The sequence below is a fragment of the Bos indicus genome, chromosome 3, assembly GCF_029378745.1.
Source record: "Bos indicus isolate NIAB-ARS_2022 breed Sahiwal x Tharparkar chromosome 3, NIAB-ARS_B.indTharparkar_mat_pri_1.0, whole genome shotgun sequence".
In the NCBI taxonomy this organism is placed as follows: domain Eukaryota; kingdom Metazoa; phylum Chordata; class Mammalia; order Artiodactyla; family Bovidae; genus Bos; species Bos indicus.
Window position 1 is genome coordinate 117964511 of NC_091762.1, and position 25956 is coordinate 117990466.

Sequence of the window (25956 nt, forward strand, 5' to 3'; positions counted from 1 at the left end):
ATTAGGCCCCGCCCCCAGGCGGGATATTTTCCCAGACTCCTCCGCTCCTCCTGTGGACAAACACAGCCTTGGCGGTGCCCGACGGGGCGCGCCTCCGACAGCCCGCCCCGCCCCCCGCCCCACCCCCACTCCCCAGAGCTCGTCCGCGGCAGCCCGCGCCCGTTGGGCCTCACGTCGCGAGCGTAGCGGGAGCGCGAGGCCCCAAAAGCCCTTGAGGGAGGCGCGCGCCCGCCGGAAGCCGCGTCCTCGGCACGGCCACTGCCCGCGGCGCCGGAAGCGGTCGCGCGCGCTGTGGCTCCGGAAGTGGTTCCGGCCGGCGGGGTCTCTGAAGCGGGCCGCGCGGGGGGAGGCGGCTGCGGACGGGCTGGAGGCCGAAGCCCATGGCGGAGGGCGGCGGGCGGGCCGGGCCGGCGCCCGCAGGTAACGTGCGCGCGCGGCCGCCGGGCGGCGGGGGCGGCGGGGGCGGCGGGGGCGGCGGGGCCGAGGCAGTCGCGCCCAAGCCGCGTCGGCTCGTGACCGGCAGGGCCTCACGGAGCCGCCGGGGTCGGTCAGCGCGGCTCTCCGGGGCCCGGGTGCTCGGCTTCCTCTCCTGTGGAGCTTGCGTGGTCACTGTCAGCCCGCTGGCCTGGGGGGTTGGAGGCGACACCCCCCGCCCCCAACCGTCAAGAGAGGACGTAGGTCATTCTCCAGTTCTGAGCGCACCAGAGGTGTGGAAAGCCGCAGGGGTCAGCCCTTATTTCTGTTGCCCCCACTCCAGCCCTAGCACGGGCAAGGGACCGCGATAACGCCACCTCCAGCGAGCTGTCAGTGACACAGCAGGTCCGCTGCAGGGGCCCTGGCCCCCCGCCGGGGAGGCAGCCCTGACAGACTTTAGCGGGCTAGAAAGGCTCCCGCCCACTGCCCAGAATAGCTACGGGACTGGGGGGTCACCACCTTGAAATCTTCTGCTGTGCAGGTGTGAATCTGCAGGGGGAGTGCATTTGCTCGCGGTCGGGAGCGGCTTCCTCTCAATCTGTGGGCTGGGGTGGGTGGGTGGCGGTTCCCCTCCATGCCTGTTTGAGTTTGCCCTGGGTACTAGGTGCTTCTGTGTGCTGCGGACGGTACACGCACGTCCAATGAGATACCCCTCCACAGAGTTCGTTAGGTAGTAATAAACTAAGAATTGTTTTACTCTTACTCCTAAATGTGCCAGAATTTAAGATATAATGTTGATTTGGAGACAGGTGCAAGTAGTGCTTTTCATCCTTCCCTCCATTCATTCATCCAATGAACAGTTGATTGAGGAACTGATACCCCAGTGAACAAAAACACAAACAAAGCCCCTTCCATCCCAGGCTTTGGTTGGTATCGACTAGCCCCAGGTACAGCCAGACCTTAGGGTCCTGGACATCATTTCCTGTGAGAGTGAGGGAAGGACTGAGAGGAGTCCAGTAGGATGAGGAGGGTTGCCAGCTGCTTCCCGGTGTGGAGGGTGGTCTGGGGGAAGGAAGGCAGACTGACTCTGCCCTGCACACAGGCACCCTAATATCCAGGCGGTGCTGTTTTAGCGTTTACTGTGTTGCTGGCCTGGGAGTAGAGGGGTCAAGGTTGATGCTTAAGTGGTGTATGGTCGTTGGAGAAGCTGATCAGAAAAATGCAAACAAAGTTACCTTGAATCTGGAGCTCGTGGGTGGTAGGTTGGAAGAGGCCAACAAGGGCAGGCTTGGAGGAGAACTTCGCAAAAGTGTGTCAGTTTCCTTACACCTTCTGAATCTTATTCCTGCTTTGAACTTTTCCACTCTGTGGGTAACTCAGTGGAGAATAACTTCTGGAGGAGGATTGGCCTGGGGGCCCACGGGCTTCTCGATGCCTTGATCTGCTGAGGCCTGGTCGTGGCAGGTGCTTGAGTGACCCTCCCTGCTCTGCTCAATGACCTGGGGCCTTTGTGTCTAACCTCTGCTAATGAACTGTCAAATCCTGGAGTGTACTATGGCCCAGTCCTGTACACAGTAGGTAGGCAAAACATCTGATTTGGATATGAAAAGCAGCTTCAGGATTGGAGAGCCCACCTGTGGCAGGGTCACAGGCTAGGCCGCCTGGCACTGTGGGGACTTGGTGAAGCAGTCTGAGTTCATGCTCTTTCCTTCTGCCTCCTGTCTATGTAATTAAGTTTATAGAACTCTTAATTATCTGGAGATGTTTAAGCTTCCACGTTGAGGTGAGGAGCTCAATCACAGTTGCCCTTTGACAACCCAGAGGGTTACCAGAGCTCCGCCACAGTCAGAAATCCTTCTTAGACTTTACAGCTGACCCTCCATATTTGAGGTTCCGCATCCAAGGATCAGCCAGCCGTGGACTGTGTAGTGTAGTGTGTTTTTAGTGAAAAAAATCTGTGTGCGAATGGACCCACGTAGTTCAGACCATGCTATTCAAGGGTCAGCTGTAGGTATGTCATTGTACAAAATTTGTTGACTACAGTTCACCGTTGGGACAACTTGGGGATCCTCTGCATGTGAGGTTCCCGGACATCTGGGGATTCCACCAGGCACCAACCACAGTGCAGTGTTGTGGTATTTACTGCTGAAAATACCCACGTATAAGTGGACCCCTGCAGATCAAACATGCATTGTTGAAGAGTGAATAGTATTTGGGGTCTAGTCCATTCAGGATGTGATAGCAGAGTAGACTGGATGGCTTATAAACAACAGAAATTTATTTTTCACAGCTCTGGTGGCTGGTAAGTCCAGGACCAAGGTACTGGCATATTTCGTGTCCAGTGAGGGCTTCCTGGTTCATAGATGGCCATCTTCTTGCCGTGTCCTCACGTGGCAGAGGGCCATGGAACTCTCCAGGGTCTCTTTTATAAAGGTGCTAATCCTATTCATGACAGCTTCGCCCTCATGACCTAATTAACCACTAAGGTCCTACCTACCTCTTAATAATCACCTGGGTGTTAGGACTCCTAGCATATCATTTGGCAGAACATTTTGGGAGACACGAGCATTCCATTTATAGCAACTACTCTTCCCATTCCTCACTTGACTTTGATGCCCCTTTCTGACTTCCCTGGTGGCTCAGACGGTAAAGCGTCTGTCTACAATGTGGGAGACCCGGGTTCGATCCCTGGGTTGGGAAGATCCCTTGGAGAAGGAAATGGCAATCCACTCCAGTACTATTGCCTGGAAAATCCCATGGACAGAGGAGCCTAGTAGGCTACAGTCCATGGAGTTGCAAAGGGTCGGACACGACTGAGCGACTTCACTCACTCTGACATATTATGTTATTTACGTTAAGCTCTTTTCTGGGCAATTGATTGTTTTATTTATCTTTTGATTCTAATGAGAGAATTTCTACTGTCTAGTAGGGTAGATGTCTTCTCATACATACTGAATAAGCTGAAAGTGTTTCTTATTTTTATTTCCAAATAAACCTTTAGAATATTTTGGTCATATCTCATGTAAAGGCCCCAGAGAGATTTGTTAAATCCCTTAATTTATTTGGTATCATTTAAAATTTCCCTAGCTCTGACTCTCATCCCGTACACTGTGTGGTTTGTACCATCCATTCCAGCCTTTATTGTTTCTCAGTTTTATAGTCTTCATTATATAGGTCTGGCTTTCTATTTATATCATTGTATTTTAAACTTTTTTCCTTTTTACTGAGGTGCAGCTTATATTCAGTAAAGTGCACCCATCTGAGGTACCAAAATGTGTGTCACTCACGGGGACTCCTGTGTGGCGAGGCTGTTGCCTAGATCAGCATGGCAGAGTCATTCGTGTTATAAGGAGCAGTATTTTTTTTGGTACTGAATTTTGCTAAATTCAAGCATCTATTTGTAACGGAGGGGAGGATTATATGTTTTTTCCCCCAATACTGACATTTTTGGAATAAATCAGAGTAATTTTATGTTGACTTATTTTTTATTTTTTGGCCACACTGAGGCATGTGGGATCTTAGTTCCCTGACTAGGGGTGGAACCCAGGCCCCCTTCGGTGGGATTTTGGAGTCTTAAGCACTGGACCACCAGGGAAGTCCTGTGATGACTTTTTTTGATGTATATTTCAAATTTTGCTTTGCTAATATATTATTTAGGATCTTCTCTGTTCTTAAGTAGGTTTGGATTTTGATGCCTCACCCCGCCAAAAGTTTTAAACGTTATATTCTTGCCTGGTTTGATGTTGGGCACATGCTAGCTTTATTCAAGGAGATTTTCTACGTCTCTCTGGCTCTGGAAGTTTCTGGAGGCAGGGGAATAATGTACTATTGTTGAAAGTTGGAGAGCACTCTCTCGGTGGGAAGGGCTGCCCTGGTGGCTCAGGCAGTAAAGAAACCGCCTGCAGTGCTGAGACGTGGGTTCGATCCCTGGGTCAGAAAAATCCCCTGGAGAAGGGAATGGCAACCCACTCCAGTACTCTTGCCTGGAGCGTTCTATGGACAGAGGAGCCTGGTGGGCTACAGTCCATGGGGTCGCCAAGAGTGGGACACGACTGAAGGATTAACCCTGTCCTTGGTGGGCGGCGCCCCTGCTGGGCCTCCCAGAGCTGACAGGCGCCCCTCTCTTCAGTGCAGGTCCTAATCTGAAGGAGTGGCTGAGGGAGCAGTTCTGTGACCACCCGCTGGAGCACTGCGAGGACACGAGGCTGCACGACGCTGCCTACGTGGGGGACCTGCAGACCCTGCGGAGCCTGCTGCAGGAAGAGAGCTACCGGAGGTGAGTGCTGCTGAGGTGCTGCCCGGAGCCCGGGAGCCCCTGATACTTTCCAACTCCAGAGGGCGGGGAGCGAGGGGACTGAGGGAAGCACCATCAGGCTTGTGGGCGGTAGCCAGAGAGGCAGGGTGTGGAGACCTGAGTTCAGGTCCAGCTCCGTCAGTGACCGTCTGGTGCTGTCCGGGTGTCAGCTTCCCTGAGGTTACCCCTGATGCCAGCCTCGTTATCTCTTCAGCAGCGGCCCTGCTCCTTTGCGAGCCTCATCTGGTTTTTACCCTAAGTCGGGTACAAAAAGTCTCCTCCTTGAAGTGTTGCATCGGGTCCCCCGTGTGTCCAGCCTTCCTGACGGACCGCACCTGGCAGGAGCCCTGACGTGCTCTGCCCTGGCTTTTCAGGCCCTCAGGCGTCGGCCTGCAGGGCGCAGGGCTTAGCCTCTGGCCCGCTGTCTCGTCACCCAGGGAGATCTGGATGCCTACCTTCTGGCTCCTTTTGTCGATAGCGCCCTGCCTGTTGCCTTGCCACCTCCCGTGACCAGTGCAAGCCCTTCCTTGATCAGTAGCATCAGAGTCTTGCTATCACGTCTCCCTCCTTGAGACACCCGGGGGAGCACAGAGACTCTGCTGGCTGTCTATGTGTCTGAGATTGGAGTCTCAGATAGGTTTGAAACTCATCTTCAGCTGGAAACTCCAGGCTTTTTCTGTGTGTCTGTTTCCCCTTTGGGCCTGGGCTGGCAGTGAGTTGATGGGAGAAATGCCTGCATATTGATCCTGAAATTTGTACCCCTTTTTTTGTGGACAGTTCGCAAGAGAAGGATTTCTAGCAATACAGAAATAGGTTTTCTCCTTCCCTTCTAATGTCTTAGCATCATTTCATTAGAACAGATATTTTATTAAAAATAGTCTCAAATGTCCAGAAAGGCTCATCATACAGAGCGAATAGATGGACTGCACATGAGTCTCTGATATCAATGACTCACGTCAGAAGGAAGCATTAAGCTTTTGTGGTACTGCAGGTGTGACAATAGGACAAAGGCGAGTGAAGCTAGGTGTTAGGCCAGGCAGTTTCATGCTGCTTTTTCAAGTACTGTCTTTGTTTCTTCTAATACTTGGGATCCACAAATCTCCAGTGTGTGATGGTATTTTTCTGTTGGGATATATTTCTTTGGTGATGAGTGCTTGGAGCATTCCTTGGCCTCCTTGGCCAGTGGAAGCGAGTTCACAGCTGAAGGAGGAGCCCTGGCCCGCTGCGTGTTTCTGGGTCACTGCTTCGGTGATCTGGATCCTTGGGCTTTGTTCAGAGCCGGGAGCGTGAGGTGACGTGCGCCTCGGCTGGTGACGTGGTGGGTCTGTGTACTGCACGGCCGTGGCGTTCCTTGACGGGGCTCTCGGTTTGAGTGCCACTTTCCGTGCGGGCTGAGCCTGGCCGGTGTCCCTCTGCTGTGGTGCTCTTGGTGCCGGTGCTGTCTAGCTGTGCCTCAGGTTTCCTGGTCTGTGGGCCGGGGCTCCTGCGGCAGGCGTGGGCCTGGCAGGGGGAGTGTGTGAAAGCGTCTCCTGCAGCCGAGCCCCTGGAGGCGTTCTTAACTCGAGGGCTGCCCCCTGCTCCCGGCCGGCGTGTCCTGCGCCTCCCAGCCTGGCTCCCTGTGCTCTCTCTCAGCCGCATCAACGAGAAGTCCGTGTGGTGCTGCGGCTGGCTCCCCTGCACGCCCCTGCGCATCGCCGCCACCGCGGGCCACGGGAACTGCGTGGACTTCCTGATCCGCAAGGGGGCCGAGGTGGACCTGGTGGACGTGAAGGGACAGACGGCCCTGTACGTGGCTGTGGTGAACGGGCACCTGGAGAGCGCCCAGATCCTCCTGGAGGCCGGCGCCGACCCCAACGGAAGCCGGCACCACCGCAGCACGCCTGTCTACCACGCCTCGCGCGTGGGCCGGGCGGACATCCTGAAGGCCCTCATCAGGTCAGTGCTTGGGTTGCGCCCCGCCGCCTCAGCGGCCACTGAGGGGCCCGTGTCTGCAGCCACCTTCTAATTCCTTATTTTCTCCCCATCTCAAAGTAGGCTTGTGACAGGATTTGTCCGTTTTGTCTTTTTAAAGAGTTGCTTCTTAGCTTTATCAGTTCTCTTATTTTCTTACTGGTTAATTTCTATTTTTGTCTATCTTTTTCCCTCTTTTCCTTGATTTTCCTTTACTTTTTCTCTAACTTTTTGAGTTGCATGCTTATTCATTGTTTTCTTGATTAACAATGTAAACTTTTAAGGTTATTAACTTACTTTTGCCTAGAGCTTTGTTTTTGCTAAACTTTTAAAATAGGCATAAGTGAAGTTGATTTTCTCTTTGTTTTTATAGGTTTTGAGGCTCTTAACAGTTTAATAAAAACCTCTGTGAACTTTTAATTTTATTGTATTGTGCCCAGATAATACAGACCATATAATGTCCATGTTGATTCTTTTTTTAAAAAATTATTTTTTAAAATCAGGTTGCTTTGTTGTGGATCCTTGTAACAAAGTACAAATCACAGGTGTTGTAGTTTCATAGGACAAGGTGGTAACTTCAGTTAATACTATTCACACTCCCTCTCTCTGTTTTTTACATTTTTAACCGTTGGATCTGCCCCAGATTCAGAGAAGTCTGTTAGTATCTAATTACTGTTGTGATTTGTCAGTTTCCCCTTGTATTTCTCATAATTTTGCTTACTGTATGTTGATGCTAATTGGGCTCATAAAAATTCTTGCCTGTGGATTATGCCCTGTATGAGAGCAAGAGGAAACCATTGGTTTCCTTGAGGGTTCATTTAGGTAACATTCTGTCACTTGTAGTTTGAATCTTAGTGGCTTAAGTAACTCTTTGTGTCTTTGTGTGCTCACTGTTACTATTTGACTGTCTGGGATTCTTTGTTTCTGAATACAATTAACATTATGGCTGTAGCTGATTTTAGGTTTGTTTCTATTATCTTTCTGTCTTAACTATACAATGTCTGTGTTCCATGATTTGTGTTTTCTTTGCTTTCCTTTCTGTTGTTTTAGACGGTTTATGGTCTTACTTTAATTGCACTAATGATTGTCATTTAATCAGTTTGATCGAGATTGCATCTTCAGTCCTGTGCTCCAGTGAGTTATTTCTACCACTGATGCTTTCTCTCCCCTCCCTTGCTCTGGAGGCAGTTTGTTCTGTGGTTGGACTGAGTGGAGTTTATTTAGCCGGTTGTCTGTGTCAGGAAGGACTGCGGAGGACTACAGCATTGTTACAGGCCACAGTGGGCGGTTCTGAGGGCATCTGACCCAGTGCAGACATGGTTTTTAAATTAGGTGTTGAAAATATATTTATTATATCAGAAGGTTTTATGTATCACATGGCTCTGGAATTGGCTTTTGGAAAGATAAATGAGGGTGACATGGTTGTTAGGTTAGAGGGATAAAGGAATGCAATGCTTCCCCCCCCCTTCTTTTTAAGGATTTCTAGCCCAAGAATCTAAGGCATTTCAGTACCATATCTTTGCATCTTGGAGAATGTAAGTCATTAATTTGGAAATGGATCCAGTAGGGTCAATCCAGGGCTTCCCTGGTAGCTCAGCTGGTGAAGAATCTGCCTGCAATTCAGGAGACCCCAGTTTGATTCCTGGGTCGGGAACATCCGCTGGAGAAGGGATAGGCTACCCACCCCAGTATTCTTGGGCTTCCTTTGTGGCTCAGCTGGGAGAGAATCTGCCTGCAATGCGGGAGACCTGGGTTCGATCCCTCGTTTGGGAAGATCCCCTGGAGAAGGGAAAGGCTACCCACTCCAGTATTCTGGCCTGGAGAATTCTGTGGACTGTATAGTCCATGGGGTTGCAAAGAGTCGGACATGACTGAATGACTTTCACTTTCAGTGATAAAGAACCCGCCTGCCAATGCAGGAGATGTGAGTTTGATCCCTGGGTCAGGTAGATCTCCTGGAGGAGGAAATGGCATCCCCCTCCATTATTCCTGCCTGGGAAATCCCATGGGCAGAGGAGCCTGGCAGGCTGCATACAGGCCGCAAAGAGTCAGACACAACTGATGACTGAGCACAGGCAGAGGATCAGTCCATGAAATTTCGTCCTGGTTCCAAACATCCCGCTGGGCACTTCAGTCAGTTCATGATGCACTGCTGCTTTGAACTAGCCGCAGGCTTGACTCTGAGATACATGTCCAGATGCCTTTCTTGATACAGCGTCACTCAGACATTCTGTTTCCCGCTGGAGCGCAGGATGTCACTTGTGCGGTGAGGTACCAAGAGCATATACTATTGTAAAGTTTCCTATGTTCTAAACGACCCGATAATTGACTTCTGAAGAATGGAGTTAAGTTACTGAACAAATAACACAACCTACATGTAGTCCAAACTCAACTCCTGCCTTCCCTGTGTCCCTGTCCCTCACGGGCAGGGCACTCTCTGTCACTATTATGGTCTGATGTCCCTCTGCAAGTAGCCTCCGTTTTGTTACTTTTCATTGCCCTTGGTGTTTTGTTTTATAAAGGTAAGGAGTGGTATTTCTGTGTGTGCAAAAGTTATGTTGATTTATGCAGTTGTTCCATGGTTCCTGGCCAGCGATATTAAAAGCAGTACGGGAATTTTGGAAAATACTCAGGATTAAAATTAACTGGCTCCCAGCCAGTACGTTTTTATGAGCGGATGAAGGCTGTCTTTCCCACAGCTCAGCTAATACCAGATTGTCGTGTTGCCCAAAATGACAAACATTCTGGAAAACATCTTCCTAAGAATAAGGAGGAAACAGATTTCAGTGCTTGAAATCTGAGTCTCTTAATTGGTTGTATGAAATGAAATAGCAGTTTCTGCCTGGTTTGGTTTGTGTGTCAGAAGGTTGTTCCTAGGACAGTTTGTAGAACAGGTGACATGTGCATCTGTAGTGGCTGATGGTGCTCCATGGCGTCAGAGGGGAAGCGGGGTGTCCTTTGAGCCCCTGGGTCTGCGTGCCACCATTGTCTTCCTCAGCTCCGTGCTGCTGAGACACCACGGTGTCTGTTCTGGGGAAGAGACGGGTGATGAGACAGGATTGCCAGCTGTGAGTGTTGGCCTGCGTGTTTACCAAGCCCTGACAACGCTGCTCTTCTCTCCACCCTGGACCCCTGAACGGTGGACCCCATCGTCATCCCTCTTGCCCTCGTATGAGACAGACTCTGCCGACAGCGTCCTTGAGGCGTCTGGGGGCTGGGAGGGCGGTGGGGGGCCGTGCGCAGTGCTGCCTTCCAGTGTTAGCTCCAGGGCAGGGCAGACTCTCTCAGAAGCCAGGCTCTGTTCTCGGTGCATCTGATCAAGCTGTGCGTGGTTTCATTGGTCCCAGTACCGCTGATGTTCCCTTTCGCTCTTTGACCAGGGTGGTGTCTGCCAGCTTTCTATGTTGTGAAGCTCCTCTTTTTCCCTCTGTGATTAATAAATATTTTCGTGGATAGGTACTTTGCAACCATGTATATATCTTATTCCTCATCAAATTTTTAATCCATTTATGTATGTTCGACTCATGGTTTCTTGTGGAGTTAGAGTTATTCTGGGCTCATACGTACTTTGCCTGATTCAGCCCTGGGCTTTGTCATTTCTCCAAGGAGAATGATGTTGAAAAGCCAAGATCTGGACACTGGGAGTGCTTATTGCTTGTCGGGTGTTGCTGTTTGCAGGCGCTCTTACTGGACACGTTTCCATCTACATTCCTGTGTCTATTATACACCGGTGGTTAAAGAGTACAGCCCGAGGTCTTAGTACAGTTCAGCACCTGGACAGCTGTGAAGGTTAGTTCAGGGCTGGGGAGAGTGCTCCCACCTCTGGGACTGCTCTGAGCTGCCCCGTGTCATCCTGCTCTTCTCCCTTTCCAAATGTATGATTTCGACATTGAAAGACCTGGTTCCCCTTACTTTTTTTTCTTTCCTTCTCTGGCCGCACATCATGGCATCCCCAACCAGGGATTGAACCTGCACCCCCTGCAGTGGAAGCAGTCTTAACCACTGGGCCGCCATGGAAGCCCCTCTCCTTACCTCTGATGTGCTTCTTATTCCTCGGTGTAACCAGCTTCCTATGCTCCTGCCCCTCCCACGCGGGGCTCCTCACCTCCCTCAGCAGGCAGCATCCTTAGCGGGCACCGTCCTGACGAGGCCTGGACTGCGGCACTCTGAGCCAGGCCACCCTCCCTGCTGTGGTCAGTGGCGTCTGCTTAGAGTGAAATGACCAGCAGGTCGTTTGCGCTCGGCCTGGGGAACTTTACACGCCTGATAGAAAGCCCTGTGTTTGGGTGTCTCTGAGCGCAGTGACAAGGGCAGGTGCCTCGAGGGCATCCTGAAGGCTCTGTTCGAGAATGAGGCTTCCAGGTCAGGTGGCTCCTGTATCTGCCGGTGTTGTGTTCATCCTCACATCCAGGCTGCCTATGAGAGTCGGGAGGGGGGTTCCTGGACAGCTGTAAAGGTTAGTTCAGGGCTGGGAGAGTGCTCCCCGCTCTGGGGCTGCTCGAAGCTGTAGGCCTTGCAGGCGAATCTGGTGCTCAGAACAGTCTGGCTGCTCTCGATGTTCCGTGGGCCTGAAAGAAGAGCCAGCTTGGTGGGCAGGGCGGACAGACACCAGCTGGACCCACAGTGGGTTAAGGTGTTTGCTTTCAGTTTTAGGGATTGCTGTTTACTTTTTTACATTGTGGATTTACATGGTTCCAAAGTCAAATCTGTAAACAAAGCGTATTGAAAGAAGTCTAGCTTCTGTCCTCACCTGCTTCATCCCTGCCCTGTGGAGAACCATTGAAGAAGTTTTGTGGTTTATCCTTAGACACTGAACACTAAGCAGACACGCCTGCATGTCGAGGTGTGTGTCGTATGCATGTTTGCCGTGGAGCCTTCTTCGCAGGGTGGACGGCAGTGTACTGCCTGCTCCTCGTCCTGCATTCCGCACTCGCCAGTGGCCTGGAGACTGTTCCAGAGCAGCACCTGCCCTGCCCCTTTTCCCTTGTCGGATGGGCCACCTTGGGTTGGCCACCGATCACTCAGTCCCTCCTGATGAACCTGTGGTTGTCACCTGCCTCCGGCTGCTGTGGGTGCTGTTTTAATGAACTGCCTGTGTATACGGCTGTTCGGAGTTTTGCAGATTTTACAGATTTCCCTCTGCAGGGATTGCTCCATTTTGTATGACCCCAGAAATGGATAAGACTTCCTTTTTCTTTAAAGCCTGGTCAGTAAGCTTTTGGATCTTCTGCAGTCCAATAGGCAAGAAGTGCTGTCTCTGAGTAGTTCTACTTTGCGTTTCTGTTATGAGCGAGGCTAACCATCCTTTCCTGTGTCTCTGGCTCATGTGCCTGTAGGGCTGTTGATCTCCTTTCAGAACATCTTTTTAGAGTAAGGATGTTAACTGTTCGTTACCTTTTATCCAATTTTTCACTTACTGTTGCTGTTTTTTTGGCATGAAAAAGGTTTTCTTTAATTTTCATATTAAAAAACTTTGTTTTTATATCTTATCCTGTTTGATCTTCCAAATGAACTTGATAATCGACTCATTTAGCTTCAGGGATGTTAATTTTATGTATTTATATTTATAATCAACCTATTTAGGTTTAGGAAGAGTATTTTCATTTATATTAATATGCTTAGTGAAATCTTAATGGTGTTGGGTGTTCTTATCCAAGACTTGGTATGTCTTTCTTGCTTGTGTCTGCTTTTGTGACTTTCAAAAAAAGTTTTTTTTCTAATTATAAAATACAGTTTTCCTCATGCACACTTTGGACGTTTACTGTTAAGTTTATGCTTAGCTGTCTCACTTTAATGTTTATTTTGCCATTAGAAATGAAGTATTTGTCACTTTATCTTGTGACTTGTGTTTGTTTGTATATGTAAAGGCTATTGGTGTAAAACCTGCTACTTCATTGCTTCTTAATTGTGTTTTCATTAATTATCTAGGGCTTTCCAGACATAGTCATGTCCTCTGTAAACAGGAAAAATTACCTCTTCTTTTCCAGTTTTAATCAGCTAATTGCTTTCTCTGTCTAATTGCACTAATACTTTAAAAGAAAAACACGCCTTTAGAAATAGTGGCCAGAAAGTGGGATGGTGTGTCTTGCTCCTGACTGAGCTGCTGCTCATGTTTGCCCGTTAGGTGAGATGCTGACTTCTGGGATGAAGAAATATTTTTCATCATGTTAAGGAAATATTCTTCATGTTCTATTTTATCAAGTGTTTTTGAACATGTCTAAGTGTTGAATCTCTAAAGCCTTTTGATGAAAGTGAAAGTGGAGAGTGAAAAAGTTGGCTTAAAGCTCAACATTCAGAAAACGAAGATCATGGCATCTGGTCCCATCACTTCACGGGAAATAGATGGGGAAACAGTGGAAACAGTGTCAGACTTTATTTTTTTGGGCTCCAAAATCACTGCAGATGGTGACTGCCGCCATGAAATTAAAAGACGCTTAGTCCTTGGAAGGAAAGTTATGACCAACCTAGATAGCATATTGAAAAGCAGAGACATTACTTTGCCAACAAAGGTCCATCTAGTCAAGGCTATGGTTTTTCCAGTGATGAACAGGGAGGCCTGGCGTGCTGCAGTCCATGGGGTTTCAAAGGTCGGACACGACTGAGTGAGTGAACTGAACTGAAGTGTTGAATTTTGTCATATGCCTCTTTTGCGTTTGAGAGAGAATTGTGGCTTTTTCCGTTCAGTTCAGTCTCTCAGTTGTGTCCGACCTTTGAAACCCCATGGACTGCAGCACGCCACGCCTCCCTGTTCATCACCAGCTCCCGGACTTTACTCAAACTCATGTCCACTGAGTCGGTGATGCCATCCAGCCATCTCATCCTCGGTCATCCCCTTCTCCTCCCACCTTCAGTCTTTCTCAGCATCAGGGTCTTTTCCAATGAGTCAGTTGTTCGCATCAGATGGCCGAAGTATTGTAGTTTCAGCTTCAGCGTCAGTCCTTTCAATGAATATTCAGGACTGATCTCCTTTAGGATGGACTGATTGGATCTCCTTGCAGTCCAAGGGACTCTCAAGAGTTTTCTCCAACACTACAGTTCAAAAGCATCAATTCTTCGGCGCTCAGCTTTCTTTATAGTCCAACTCTCACATCCATACATGACCACTGGAAAAATTATATCCTTGACAAGACAGACCTTTGTTTGCAAAGTAATGTCTCTGCTTTTTAATATGCTATCTAGGTTGGTCATAACTTTCCTTCCAAGGAGTAAGCATCTTTTAATTTCATGGCTGCAGTCACTACCTGCAGTGGTTTTTGGAGCCCCAAAAAACAAAGTCTGCCACTGTTTCCCCACCTGTTTGCCATGAAGTGATGGGACCAAATGCCATGATCTTAGTTTTCTGAATGTTGAGCTTTAAGCCAACTTTTTCACTCTCCTCTTTCACTTTCATCAAGAGGCTTTTTAGTTCTTCTTTGCTTTCTGCCATAAGGGTGGTGTCATCTGCATATCTGAGGTGATTGATATTTCTCCTGGCAATCTTGATTTCAGCTTGTGCTTCTTCCAGCCCAGTGTTTCTCATGATGTACTCTGCATATAAGTTAATAAGCAGGGTAACTATACAGCCTTGACATACTCCTTCCCCTATTTGGAACCAGTCTGTTGTTCCATGTCCAGTTCTAACTGTTGCTTCCTGACCTGCATACAGATTTCTCAAGAGGCAGGTCAGGTGGTCTGGTATTCCCATCTCTTGAAGAATTTTCCACAGTTTATTGTGATCTACACAGTCAAAATCACTGCAGTTGGTGATTGCGGCCATGAAATTAAAGGACGCTTACTCCTTGGAAGGAAAGTTATGACCAACCTAGACAGCATATTAAAAAGCAGAGACATTACTTTGCTAACAAAGGTCCATCTAATCAAGGCTATGGTTTTTCCAGTGGTCATGTATGGATGTGAGAGTTGGACTATAAAGAAAGCTGAGCACCGAAGAATTGATGCTTTTGAACTGTGGTGTTGGAGAAAACTCTTGAGAGTCCCTTGGACAGCAAGGAGATCCAACCAGTCCATCCTAAAGGAGATCAGTCCTGAATATTCATTGAAAGGACTGATGCTGAAGCTGAAACTCCAATACTTTGGCCACCTGATGCGAAGAGCTGACTCATTTGAAAAGACCCTGATGCTGGGAAAGATTGAGGGCAGGAGGAAAAGAGGATGAAATGGTTGGATGGCATCACCGACTCGATGGACATGGGTTTGGGTGAACTCTGGGAGTTAGTGATGGACAGGGAGGCCTGGCATGCTGCAGTCCATGGGGTTGCAGAGAGTCGGACACGACTGAGTGACTGAACTGAACTGAACACAGTCAAAGGCTTTGGCATAGTCAATAAGGCAGAAATGGATGTTTTTCTGGAACTCTCTTGCTTTTTCAATGATCCAGAGGATGTTGGCAGTTTGATCTCTGGTTCCTCTGCCTTTTCTAAATCCAGCTTGAACATCTGGAAGTTCACAGTTCATGTATTGTTGAAGCCTGGCTTGGAGAATTTTGAGCATTACTTTACTAGCGTGTGAGATGAGTGCAATTGTGTAATAGTTTGAGCATTCTTCGGCATTGCCTTTCTTTGGTATTGGAATGAAAACTGACCTTTTTCAGTTCTGTGGCCACTGCTAAGTTTTCCAAATTTGCTGGCATATTGAGTGCAGCACTTTCACAGCATCATCTTTTAAGATTTGAAATAGCTCAACTAGAATTCCATCACCTCCATGTCCACTAGCTTTGTTCATAGTGACGCTTCCTAAGGCCCACTTGGCTTCACATTCTAAGATGTCTGGCTCTAGGTGAGTGATCACAGCATCGTGATTATCTGGGTCATGAAGATCTTTTTTGTATAGTTCTTCTGTGTATTCTTTCCATCTTTTCTTAGTATCTTCTGCTTCTATTAGGTCTATACCATTTCTGTCCTTTATTGAGCCCATCTTTGCATGAAATGTTCCCTTGGTATGTCTAATTTTCTTGAAGAGATCTCTAGTCTTTTCCCATTCTCTTGTTTTCCTCTATTTGCACTGATCACTGAGGAAGGCTTTCTTCTCTCTCCTTGCTGTTCTTTGGAACTCTGCATTCACATGGATATATCTTTCCTTTTCTTCTTTGCTTTTCACTTCTCTTCTTTTCACAGCTATTTGTAAGGCCTCCTCAGATGGCCATTTTGCTTTTTTGCATTTCTTTTTCTTGGGGATGATCTTGCTCCCTGTCTGTTGTACAGTGTCATGAACTGCCATCTGTAGTTCATCAGGCACTCTGTCTATCAGATCTAGTCCCTGAAATCTATTTGTCACTTCCACTGTATAATCGTAAGGAATTTGATTTAGGTCATACCTGAATGATCTAGTGGTTTTCCGTACTTTCTTCAATTTAAGTCTGAATTTGGCAATAAGGAGTTCATGATCTGAGCCACAGTCAGCTCCCGTTCTTGTTTTTGCTGACTGTATAGAGCTTCTCCATCTTTGGCCGCAAAGAATATAACCAATCTGATTTCGGTATTGACCATCTGGTGATGTCCATGTGTAGAGTTTTCTCTTGTGTTGTTGGAAGAGGGTGTTTGCTATGACCAGTGTGTTCTCTTGGCAAAACTCTGTTAGCCTTTGCCCTGCTTCATTTTGTACTCCAAGATCAAATTTGCCTGTTACTCCAGGTGTTTCTTGACTTCCTGCTTTTGCTCCAGTCCCCTATAATGAAAAGGACATCTTTTTTGGGTGTTCTAGAAGGTTTTGTAGGTCTTCATAGAACCATTCAACTTCAGCTTCTTCAGCGTTACTGGTTGGGGCATAGACTTGGATTACCGTGATATTGAATGGTTTGCCTTGGAAACGAACAGAGATCATTCTGTCATTTCTGAGATTGCATCCAAGTACTGCATATTCTGACTCTTTTGTTGACTATGATGGCCACTCCATTTCTTCTAAGGGATTCTTGCCCACAGCAGTAGATATAATGGTCATCTGAGTTAAATTCACCCACTCCAGTTCATTTTAGTTTGCTGATTCCTAAAATGTCGACGTTCATTCTTGCCATCTCCTGTTGACCACTTCTAATTTGCCTTGATTCATGGACCTGACAGTCCAGGTTCCTGTGCAGTATTGCTCTTTACAGCACTGGACCTTGCTTCCATCACCAGTCACATCCTCAGCTTTTCCCCTTAGTTCTGTGAATATGATGGATTATGTTAATAGAGTTTCTAATATAGGAACCACCCTTGAAATAACCCCCATGAGGTCATCATGTGTTGCTTTCTTAATGTTTTGGAGTACCTTTGCTGACGTTTTATTGGAGGTTGTAAGTTGATGCTCATAAGTGCAGGTCACTGGTAATTTTTCTTTATGGTGTGACCTTTGTTTGGTTTGGGGTTTATTCTGTTGTTAATTGCATAAGATGAATTTGGGGATTTTCCTTCTTTATCTTTGCTTGAAATAGTTAAAATAGCCATAGGATTGTTGGGTCTTCACAGGTTTGAAAGAATTCCCTTATGAGCTTTCTTGTGTGAGAAGATCCCAAGGTTCTGAACTCCCGTGGTGCCTGCTGGGAGTCATGGGTCCACTGCGAGCAGGGGACGCTCCGGTGCTTGGGGCGTCGGGCCGTCCCCGCAGGCGCTGTCGGGATCTGCTGACCATGCTGGCCTGACTGTCCGTGTGTCTCCCTGCAGGTATGGGGCGGACGTCGATGTCAACCACCACCTGACTCCTGACGCCCAGCCCCCTTTCTCGCGGCGGCTCACCTCCTTGGTGGTCTGCCCGCTGTACATCAGCGCCGCCTACCACAACCTGCAGTGCTTCAAGCTGTTGCTGCAGGCGGGGGCGAACCCGGACTTCAACTGCAACGGCCCCGTCAACACGCAGGGCTTCTACAGGGGCTCGCCCGGCTGTGTCATGGACGCCGTCCTGCGTCACGGCTGCGAGGCAGCCTTCGTCAGCCTGCTGGTGGAGTTCGGAGCCAACCTGAACCTGGTCAAGTGGGAGTCCTTGGGCCCAGAGTCGAGAGGCAGGAGGAAGGTGGACCCTGAGGCGCTGCAGGTCTTTAAAGAAGCCAGAAGTAAGTGGCTTTAATTCAGCTCTGCCTGGCAGTCTCTTTAAATCGGTTGAATGAACCAAGTTGCAGCAATGAAAATAAAATTTCCTAATTAGCACTTGGTCAGAACCTTCAGTTAGGATTAGGAATTTTTAGAACGGTCTTCCAGATTAGTTTCTTTTTAAATTCCTGGACACCAGGGGTTAATAACAAGGAATCTATAAAAATAAACGTTCTCAGAGTTCCTGGGTTTATGTTCTCTTTACTCCTTTGCTCTACTTTGTGATCTGAAATTCTTTTGCGTTTATGGCTTTTAAGTGTTTGCTTTACAATAGGTTTCAAGCTCTTCCTCCTCTGGGGCCCTCACTCCCCCTTCTTCAATTCCACTCAAATACCATCATTCTGGATTGTGAACTAAGCCTCATTTTTGCTAGAATTAAGTCTGAGGTTTGCTTATTTATGAAGAAGGCTTTGCCACGGAATTAAGTTGATGGACAGGGAGTTTGGGGTTGATCCATGGCTTGGTCTCGTTATCATTCTCCGGGACTCAGGAGTTGACCCTCGGTGCTCCCTCTGACCTGCCCATACCTGGCCTCTTTCCCGCCTGGGTCTTGAGAGCATCTGAGTGACCACCTTTCCCCAGTCCCTTACCTCTTGAGAACATCTCTGTGTTGTGTTCTTGTTACTGGTTTCCCCTAAACCGATCATTAAAACTTGCTCCTGTTGAGAGTTGGTTACTGGTCAGCTGGAGCCACACTATTAGTTAGGCTGCCTGTGTTCGTGCCTGTTTCACGAGGCAGAGACACAATGAGGCTTTTTTTCACCCACAGTAAAATTATCAGCCTACCCTCCTCTGTTGTTTGGTCTGTTCCCCTCAAACCCCTTTGGAGCTTCTGGGGTAGACCAAGAGCAGAGGCTGACAGGGCAAGGATCAGGGCTCGTAGTGGTCAGCTCTAGTTTCTATGCCTAGGGAACTCAGCAGAGGTGAGCAGGTGCTTGGATAGTGAAGACTCTGCTCCTTGTGCAGATGAAGGAGCAGGTAACAGGCCTTTGTCACCAGAGCCGGCTTGCCTCTGAAATTGGGATGCTGGCAGCAAGCATTGGTGTGTCCTGCCTGCCGTCCCCACCAGCCTCTGGTCTGAGGTGATAGGGGAGAAACTGGATTAACCCCCCCTTCCTCTGTCTCTCCTTTCCTCCCACCCGTTCCAGGTGTCCCCAGGTCCCTGCTGAATCTGTGCCGCGTGGCTGTGAGAAGAGCGCTCGGCAAATACCGCCTTCATCTGATCCCCTCGCTGCCTCTGCCAGACCCCATAAAAAAGTTTCTGCTTTACGAGTAGAATTCCGGAGTGCCATTGATTGCAGTGAAGAGGCGGCGGTGACCTGCAGTGCAAGTTGACACCGACTCTCGCCCCGTGACCACGTCCTGTGCTGCCGAGTCCCACCCGGCTGCAGGTGAAGCAGGACTGGCTTTGTTCCCCTGGACTGTGCTCTATCTCAGGTGTTTGGGCATCGGACAGTTTTGGGGTCAGTATCAGTATCAGCCGGGAGGCTCCTACACAACTTTATTTTGTGCTTCCTCAGTCTGTTTGTAAATTAATGCAGTGGGCCTTGAAATGTGAGCAAGTTGGGGCTGAGGCTGGAGGCCTGCTGATATCCTGAGTAGAGAGGACTGGCATCTTCCAGACTGCTTCTGGGTTCACTTCTCAACTTGATGGCTTGATTGCAGTCAAATGAAAAAGGGAGTTTTGGTAAAAAGTAGAGTACAGAGACACAGTTCGTGAACTTGAGAGTTTGTGTTCCCAGCTCCTGGGTTGAACATGTGATGTTTACACACACACGCACACACACATGCACACGCTTTCCTTGCCACCTCAGTGTTCTCTCCATGTGGTGGGGGCGTCGTGTCAATTGGCTTCATTCAAGGATGGTTTCCTGGCCACTTGGGTTGGCTTTACTGTCTCAAGGTTAGTACCTACAGTGTTCACAGTCTCTTTAGGTAATGCTCAGAGCTCGACACCTAGCCCCATGCCCAGCTGTGCCTAGCATCATGCCAACAGGTCTCACGAGTTCTCTGCCATTTCACTCTCGGAGCTTCCAGAAGTCCACTGATTTCAGGAGGCCCACTGCCTCCATTCGGACCAAGCACCGTCCAGCAGCATCCACTGCCAGTTCTAACAAGTCCACGCACGCACTGTGAAGTGGAAACTTGACTCGTCTTCTGGGTGGTTCAGAGCTTTCAGTTCCGTGGTGTCCTGTGGACAGAACATCTGGTGTTTGGCTGATTGTGCTTCAGTTGTTTGGACCTGATGTCTCGGTAGTTGCTCCTAGAACTGAACAGGGGGATAGCAGTGAGGTTAGAGGTTTCCTGTGGCCTGCTGGGGGCTGGGGGAGGGAGAGGACTGAGCTGGGTTATCACCTGACAGCTCGGCTGTGGTCAGGGCTGCGTGGCCAGATGTGTGTCATGCCGGCACAGGTGGGCCAGTGGCTGCCTCTTTGAAGTATCCAGGTGCCACTGTTTGCAGGGAAATCACATCTGGTTGTTGAGGCCTCAGAACCATTGTGTGGATCCATGGAAAGTATTTAGAAATGGACAGATTTCACATCTGTGTTTAGATTTTCTGTAAGAGTTGAACAAATGATATGGGTTTATTTAATTATCAGCATTGTTGTGTGTCTTCACTGACTAGACTACCAGCGTCTGGTCATGGTCTTCGTGATTGAGGATGGAGTTCTGAGTCTGTCTCCTGGCGTGGGTGGACATGTGTTGGAAGCCAGGCAGGCCCATGTGCACACGAATGAGGTCTTAGGGGAGAGAAATCTTCGGTGATTCAGAGGGGAAGATGCAGCCACTGGAGTTCATTGCAAGCTGAGGCCGCGGCCTCGGAGGCTCAAAAGTGGGCTGTAGGCTGCCGCTCTTGGCTGCAAACCTGCTGGGTGGGTTGCATTCAGAGCTCGGGGTCCCACCTGCAGCAGGAGAGGCATCCTGAGAGAGGAGGGGCCGTGGGCGGGTGGCAGATGGCATATTTGCCACCAGATCCGAGCACTGCTGAGATTTGGTCTGGGAGAGTGATAGTGTGCCGGTGGCCCTCTCGGGCAGTGGCTTCCATCGCAGCTGTTGGGGGAGGGCTCTCCCTCCTATAGGGAAGGGTTGTAGGATAGCTGGAGCCGCTGGAGAGGGGCGGAGCCACAGGAGGGGGTGGAGCTGCCAGCGAGGGGGCGGAACCACTGGAGGGAGGGTCCCTGGCAAGGCAGCACATCCCCTTCTCAGTCTGGCTAGAGGAGTCTCAGGAGCAGCTCGCTCACCTCACTTTGCACTCCTGCAGCTGCCCTTTGGCCTGGATTCCCTTCCTGGGGCCTGTGCTGCAGGCTCGCAGGACCCTGTGTGCCCTGCACTGCTGGGCATTGTCTGCAGGGGTTTGTTAGGGACAGAGCCTCCCTGGGGTGGGAGGTGACTGTTCACAGACCTGGAAAGCAGCATCGGGGGCGCTGCCAGGCAGGAGAGGCAGGGGCCCCCGGCTGGCCTGGCACGGTGGCTGTCTGGCTGCTGTGCAGGGTGATGTGAGTGCAGGACTTGTTTCTGGGGGATGGAACCATTTTTCTGGGGTCTCTCTAGAGGACTGGACTGAGTTGATCCTCACTGTTGGGCCTGGCCCAGACCTGGCCAGGGAGGGACTGGGACTCGGGAGGGGTTGAGCCAGGGAGTGGGGGCCCCCGCACCGTGCGCCCCAGAGCGTGGTGGGCTCAGAGCTAGTCATCCTTTATAGAGGCAGGTTGACTTTCTGTGTCCAGCCAGCCTTTAGATAATTTTTTCAGACCCCCAGCAACTGAGGTTCAGCCTCTAGCTTGAAATTCCATATGTGCCACACACGACTCTGAAAACAGCATAGCTATATACTTAGGGCCATTTCTTCTTGTTTTGAGCCTCACGTTACTAAAGCTCCCTTTTTCTGTTGTTGGCAGGGATAGGTAGGGTACAGACTAGGAAGGAGTCTCTCTCTCCATAGAGCACTTTATAAAAGCCCAGTCTCCAAACCCCGGGGTGCCCACTGCCATGTAGCCAGGAAACGTGGACATGGGTGATGAGGTTGTGGCCCAGAGCACTGTGCCCATGGGGCGGGGCACGACAAACCGATGGGCAGGAGCTGGGGCCCCCAGCCTGTCTCAGGAGTGTGCTCACTTGCTAGGGCGCCTGAGGGCCGTTCGGCTGAAGGAATCCTGTGCTCGGGGCCTTGGCTGCAGTGGACGAGTGGGGCTGAACCTAGGGAGGTGGGGCAGCGCTGAGACCTCGGAGAGGGTTCCGCTTTGGTGTCCTGGTGGGAGTTCCGAATGTATTTCCAAAACCTATCAATGTCATATGTATCCGTGCCTTTTCATGTTATTTTTGGTATTTATGTATTTATTTATTTATGCCCTGCCTTGTTCCAGGAAAGGGTTCAAGGTCGTCATGCTTGGTTTTGATGTTCTCTTTTGACGTTTGATAAGTTTTAGTCAACATGTGCTTGTTAAACAGGACGTTTTAAAAAGAAAGGACAATTTCTTTTCAACACAGTTTGCTCATGTTGAATATGTTTCTGTTATCAGGCCTACGTGCCATCATTTTCCCCCTTTCTTCATGGAGCAGTGTAAGAGAGGAGCCTGCAGGCAAGGTTGGACCCAGCCAGGGAAAGTCCGCCTTGGAGAAGAAGGCTCCTCTGTGCTGAGCTGCCTCCTGCCTGGTCCTGAGCAGGCCCGGCTACGGGCCGGCCATGCTTTTCCTGTGGGGCTCTTGTGAGGACACACGGGAGAATGTCTGTGAAAGCACTGGGCACTTGAGCCGTCCTGGTGACGTGTCAGCGCTGTCTCTGTGCATGTGGTCCCTCTTCTCAGCGGATGTGCCTTTGAGGTGATGACGACCTGTGGCCTTGCTGGTCGGCTGGGCTTTGTGCCCGGGGGACAGTGAGAGTCACGGTGACCGTGACACAGGCCTCCTGCACAGGTCAGAAGGGCAAGGATGCGCGTGAAATCACATGGGAAGTCAAGTTTACTCCATTTAGAGGGTTGTCTTTTAGTCTGAGATTATGTTCTTCCTAATTTGGGTGATAAAATGTCCTTTTATGTAATGAAGGTGATAATAGAGGGCAACGTTGTTGGTTTTTTTTAATGCACCTGGTTGCAGAATAAAATGTTGGCTGCCCTTCATCAGATCCCAGAACTTCTTTTTAAGTTGGCCAGGCTCTGAGAACCAGCGTTGGGACCCACAGTCTGTCTATAGCCTGTGTTCACGACTGAGGAGTTCCTCCTGGAGTCTCCAGCGGCCTGTCCGTAGCTGAAGGAGAGCCCATGGTTCCGCTGCCTGGTAGTCCGGGGACAGGCCCTGTGATCACCGGGAGGGTCAGGAGCGCGTGCTTGTGTCTGTGAAGACAGCGCCATCCCTGTGGTGGTGGGCCGCTGGCCACCCTGAAGGACCCTCCCAGGAAGCGAGCATGGCTCCTCAGTGCGGCTGCTGCTCACCCTGGGCACCTGAGGCACCCCGAGGCTTGGCGCTGGTGGTGGGTGGGCCTTCTGGTTCCGGGGCTCAGGCTCTTCCCCTGCCCTTGGGGCCGCCTGCCAGGCACTCAGCGGCTGGGCCTGAGGGGCCTGGGTGCCCCGCCAGCTCGGCTTTCCCTCCTGGAAGTGTCTCATTCAGCCACCTGACATCTCTCCCTGGCTCACTTAGGCCTCACTCTCCTTCTCACGCTCCCCGCCCTCCAACCTGACTCCTTTGATGTGGAATAGAATGACTGAAATGCACACATGAGTGGTCAGTGGGATCCTGTCCTCGGAGAGTTCCACGGGAGGGACATGCAGGTTCTGAAGTGCAGTGGTCTGTGGAACATACGCCGTAAATGGTAGGGAGACGGTTGGATGCGGACGTGAGTGAGGGTGGAGGTGGCTTCTGTTGCCTTAACTCATAGTTGCTCAGTGTCTGGAGGGCATGAGGATCCTTTCTTTTTTACATTGCTTGGATCTCAGACCTCTACCGTGTGATGTGTGCGTGTACATGTGTCCAGGTCCGTGTGGTGTCTGAGCGTGGCTGTCCCGTGTGTTAGCACCTCAGTTTGCTGCTGTGGTTTAGCCGGCAGCACCCCTGCGCCTCCCTGCAGTGTTTGCCCAGCCCCCGTGATTTCTGTCTGGTGTTGGGCACGTGCGGTGTGACATGCCCTGGAGCCCACATGCTGCTGGAGTGCTGGCATCAGCCCTGGGTCCTCCCTTTCTCTTTGATAGTGACCGCGCTTGTCTGCAGCAGCTGGGACCATGGCTGTTGCTGCACTTGGGCCTGGTTAGGAGCTTTCAGAAATGGGATGGGCATCTTTGGTAGGTTACTGTAACTGTAATGAATGCTTTACTCCCCGTTGACTCCCCCCAAATGCCTTAATTCTGTGTACTGTTTATCTCATTGGAGAGAAGAATTGATCACGTGGCATCTTTGTATATGCACTTTAGGTAGAGGAGTGGCTCTCCGGAGAGTTTCTCATCACATCTGTAAATGGGAGTCTACCCGGCTTCTCTCCACTGCTCCGGGGGGCCTCAGTGCTCCAGGGAGGCACTCATAGTGCTGCACAGGTTTAAACTGGGATGAGCCTGTTTCACTTAGTGGGTTTTAGTCTGAAGAGAAAGTGCCCCTAAAATGTCTGAAACACATGACTCTCCATTGTGGTGACACTGTCCCTACAGCACTCTCTTGGGTGGGGAGGTGGTGGGGACTGTGTCATATGTGACTTATTTTGACAGTGGGAGGGTGAGTTGTGAAGCTTTGGGAATGAATGAACTAAATAAAGCATTTATTCATTTCTCCATGACTCCATGGCATGTCTCTGTATTTGCTATTAATATTTCAGATATTTCCTTCGTTCCTCACACCAGTCCCCAGGCCCATCTGTAGATGTACACCTCTCCTGCTCTGCTGAAAAACGGCCTCACTTTCTGTCTCAAAAACCAGCTGCCCGTGTGGCAGGGATTGCTGGTTCTCCTTCACTATCCATTGTCTGCGTCTATGATAATAGAATCCACGGTTATAACTGGAGACTTGAATGCTCTGAATAAAGTCTTCACTTTCCAGACTTCTTATAACTAGATGTGGCTGTTTATCATAGTTTCTTCCTGAAATCCCATTAAAATTACAAGGAATTTTAATTTTTTAAAAAAGCATAAATCCACTAAAATGCCTATAAGTGGCAACAAAGTTTTGGAAACTCTCAAGAAAATAGATGAATGGTAAGTGACTTAGCAGTGCCCAAGAAAACGACATCGTAGGAAAGAACGAGAACAGTTGAGGACCTGGTGTTACTGCAGAGCTCCGGGAAGCTCTGGGGCTGGCAGCTCCAGGCGCCTCTAGAAGTGGATGTGAGGGGAGAAAGCGGTAGGACTGGCCAAAAGCCAGTTTGGAAGCAGCTGTAAGTCTCCACTGCACACAGATGGGCACTCGTCGCTGCCCTAGCCCACTGGGAGCTGAGACGTCAGCGTTCAGGATGTAAAGTCCTCAGCTTAGGAAACAGGCCATGTCCTCCAGGCAGGAAATAAAGGAGAAGGAGGCTTCTTAAGGAGTCTCACCAGCCTGAAAGGAAACACTCAAAAGATACCAATACTGAATGGGACCAAAGAAAATCATACCCTTCAAACAGTGGATACCAGTAAAGAATTCAAGAGAATTCTGAGAATGAAGCTGTGTTTCCAGATTACAAGGACCAGCTAGTACTAACAACGGGACCAGCCCTGACACATCACCGTGGGGTTCCAGATCACTGGGGAGAAAAGATTGTAACAACGGGACCAGCCCTGACACATCACCGTGGGATTCCAGATCACTGGGGAGAAAAGACTGTATAACTCAGGGGTCCCCAACCTCTGGGACCAGCCTGCGGCCTGTTAGGATCCGGCTGCACAGCAGGAGGTGAGTGGCAGGTGAGCAAGCAAAGCTTCACCTGTATTTACAGCTGCTTCCCATCCCTGGCATTACCACTTGAGCTCCACCTGCTGTCAGCTCAGTGGAGGCATTGGAGTCTCACAGGAGCTCAAACCTTACTGTCAACTGTGCATGCAAGGGATCCAGGTTGCATACTTCTCATGAGGCTTACCACCCCTGTGTGCGCACCCCTGCGCCTCCCCACCATCCGTGGAAAAATTGTTTTCCACAATTGGTTTCTGGTGCCCAAAAGGTTGGGGACTGCTGCTATAACTTCTGGAGAGAACAGGACGTACACAGGTTGAGTGAGTTGAGTTCAGTCACTCAGTTGTGTCCAACTTTGCGACCCCATGGACTGCAGCACACCAGGCCTCCCTG

The 25956-nt window shown here is 49.8% G+C and overlaps 1 protein-coding gene across 1 annotated transcript; it reads left to right on the plus strand.

The window, feature by feature from the left end:
• The first annotated feature begins 278 nt into the window (after nt 1-278).
• Nucleotides 279-24475, plus strand: ASB1 (ankyrin repeat and SOCS box containing 1). The gene is made up of 5 exons (XM_019958022.2): nt 279-420; nt 4549-4690; nt 6341-6643; nt 17296-17681; nt 18867-24475. Exons 1-5 carry the CDS (start codon nt 381-383, stop codon nt 18992-18994), a joined length of 999 nt encoding a protein of 332 aa, XP_019813581.2. The 5' UTR covers nt 279-380; the 3' UTR covers nt 18995-24475.
• Nucleotides 24476-25956: the final 1481 nt, after the last annotated feature.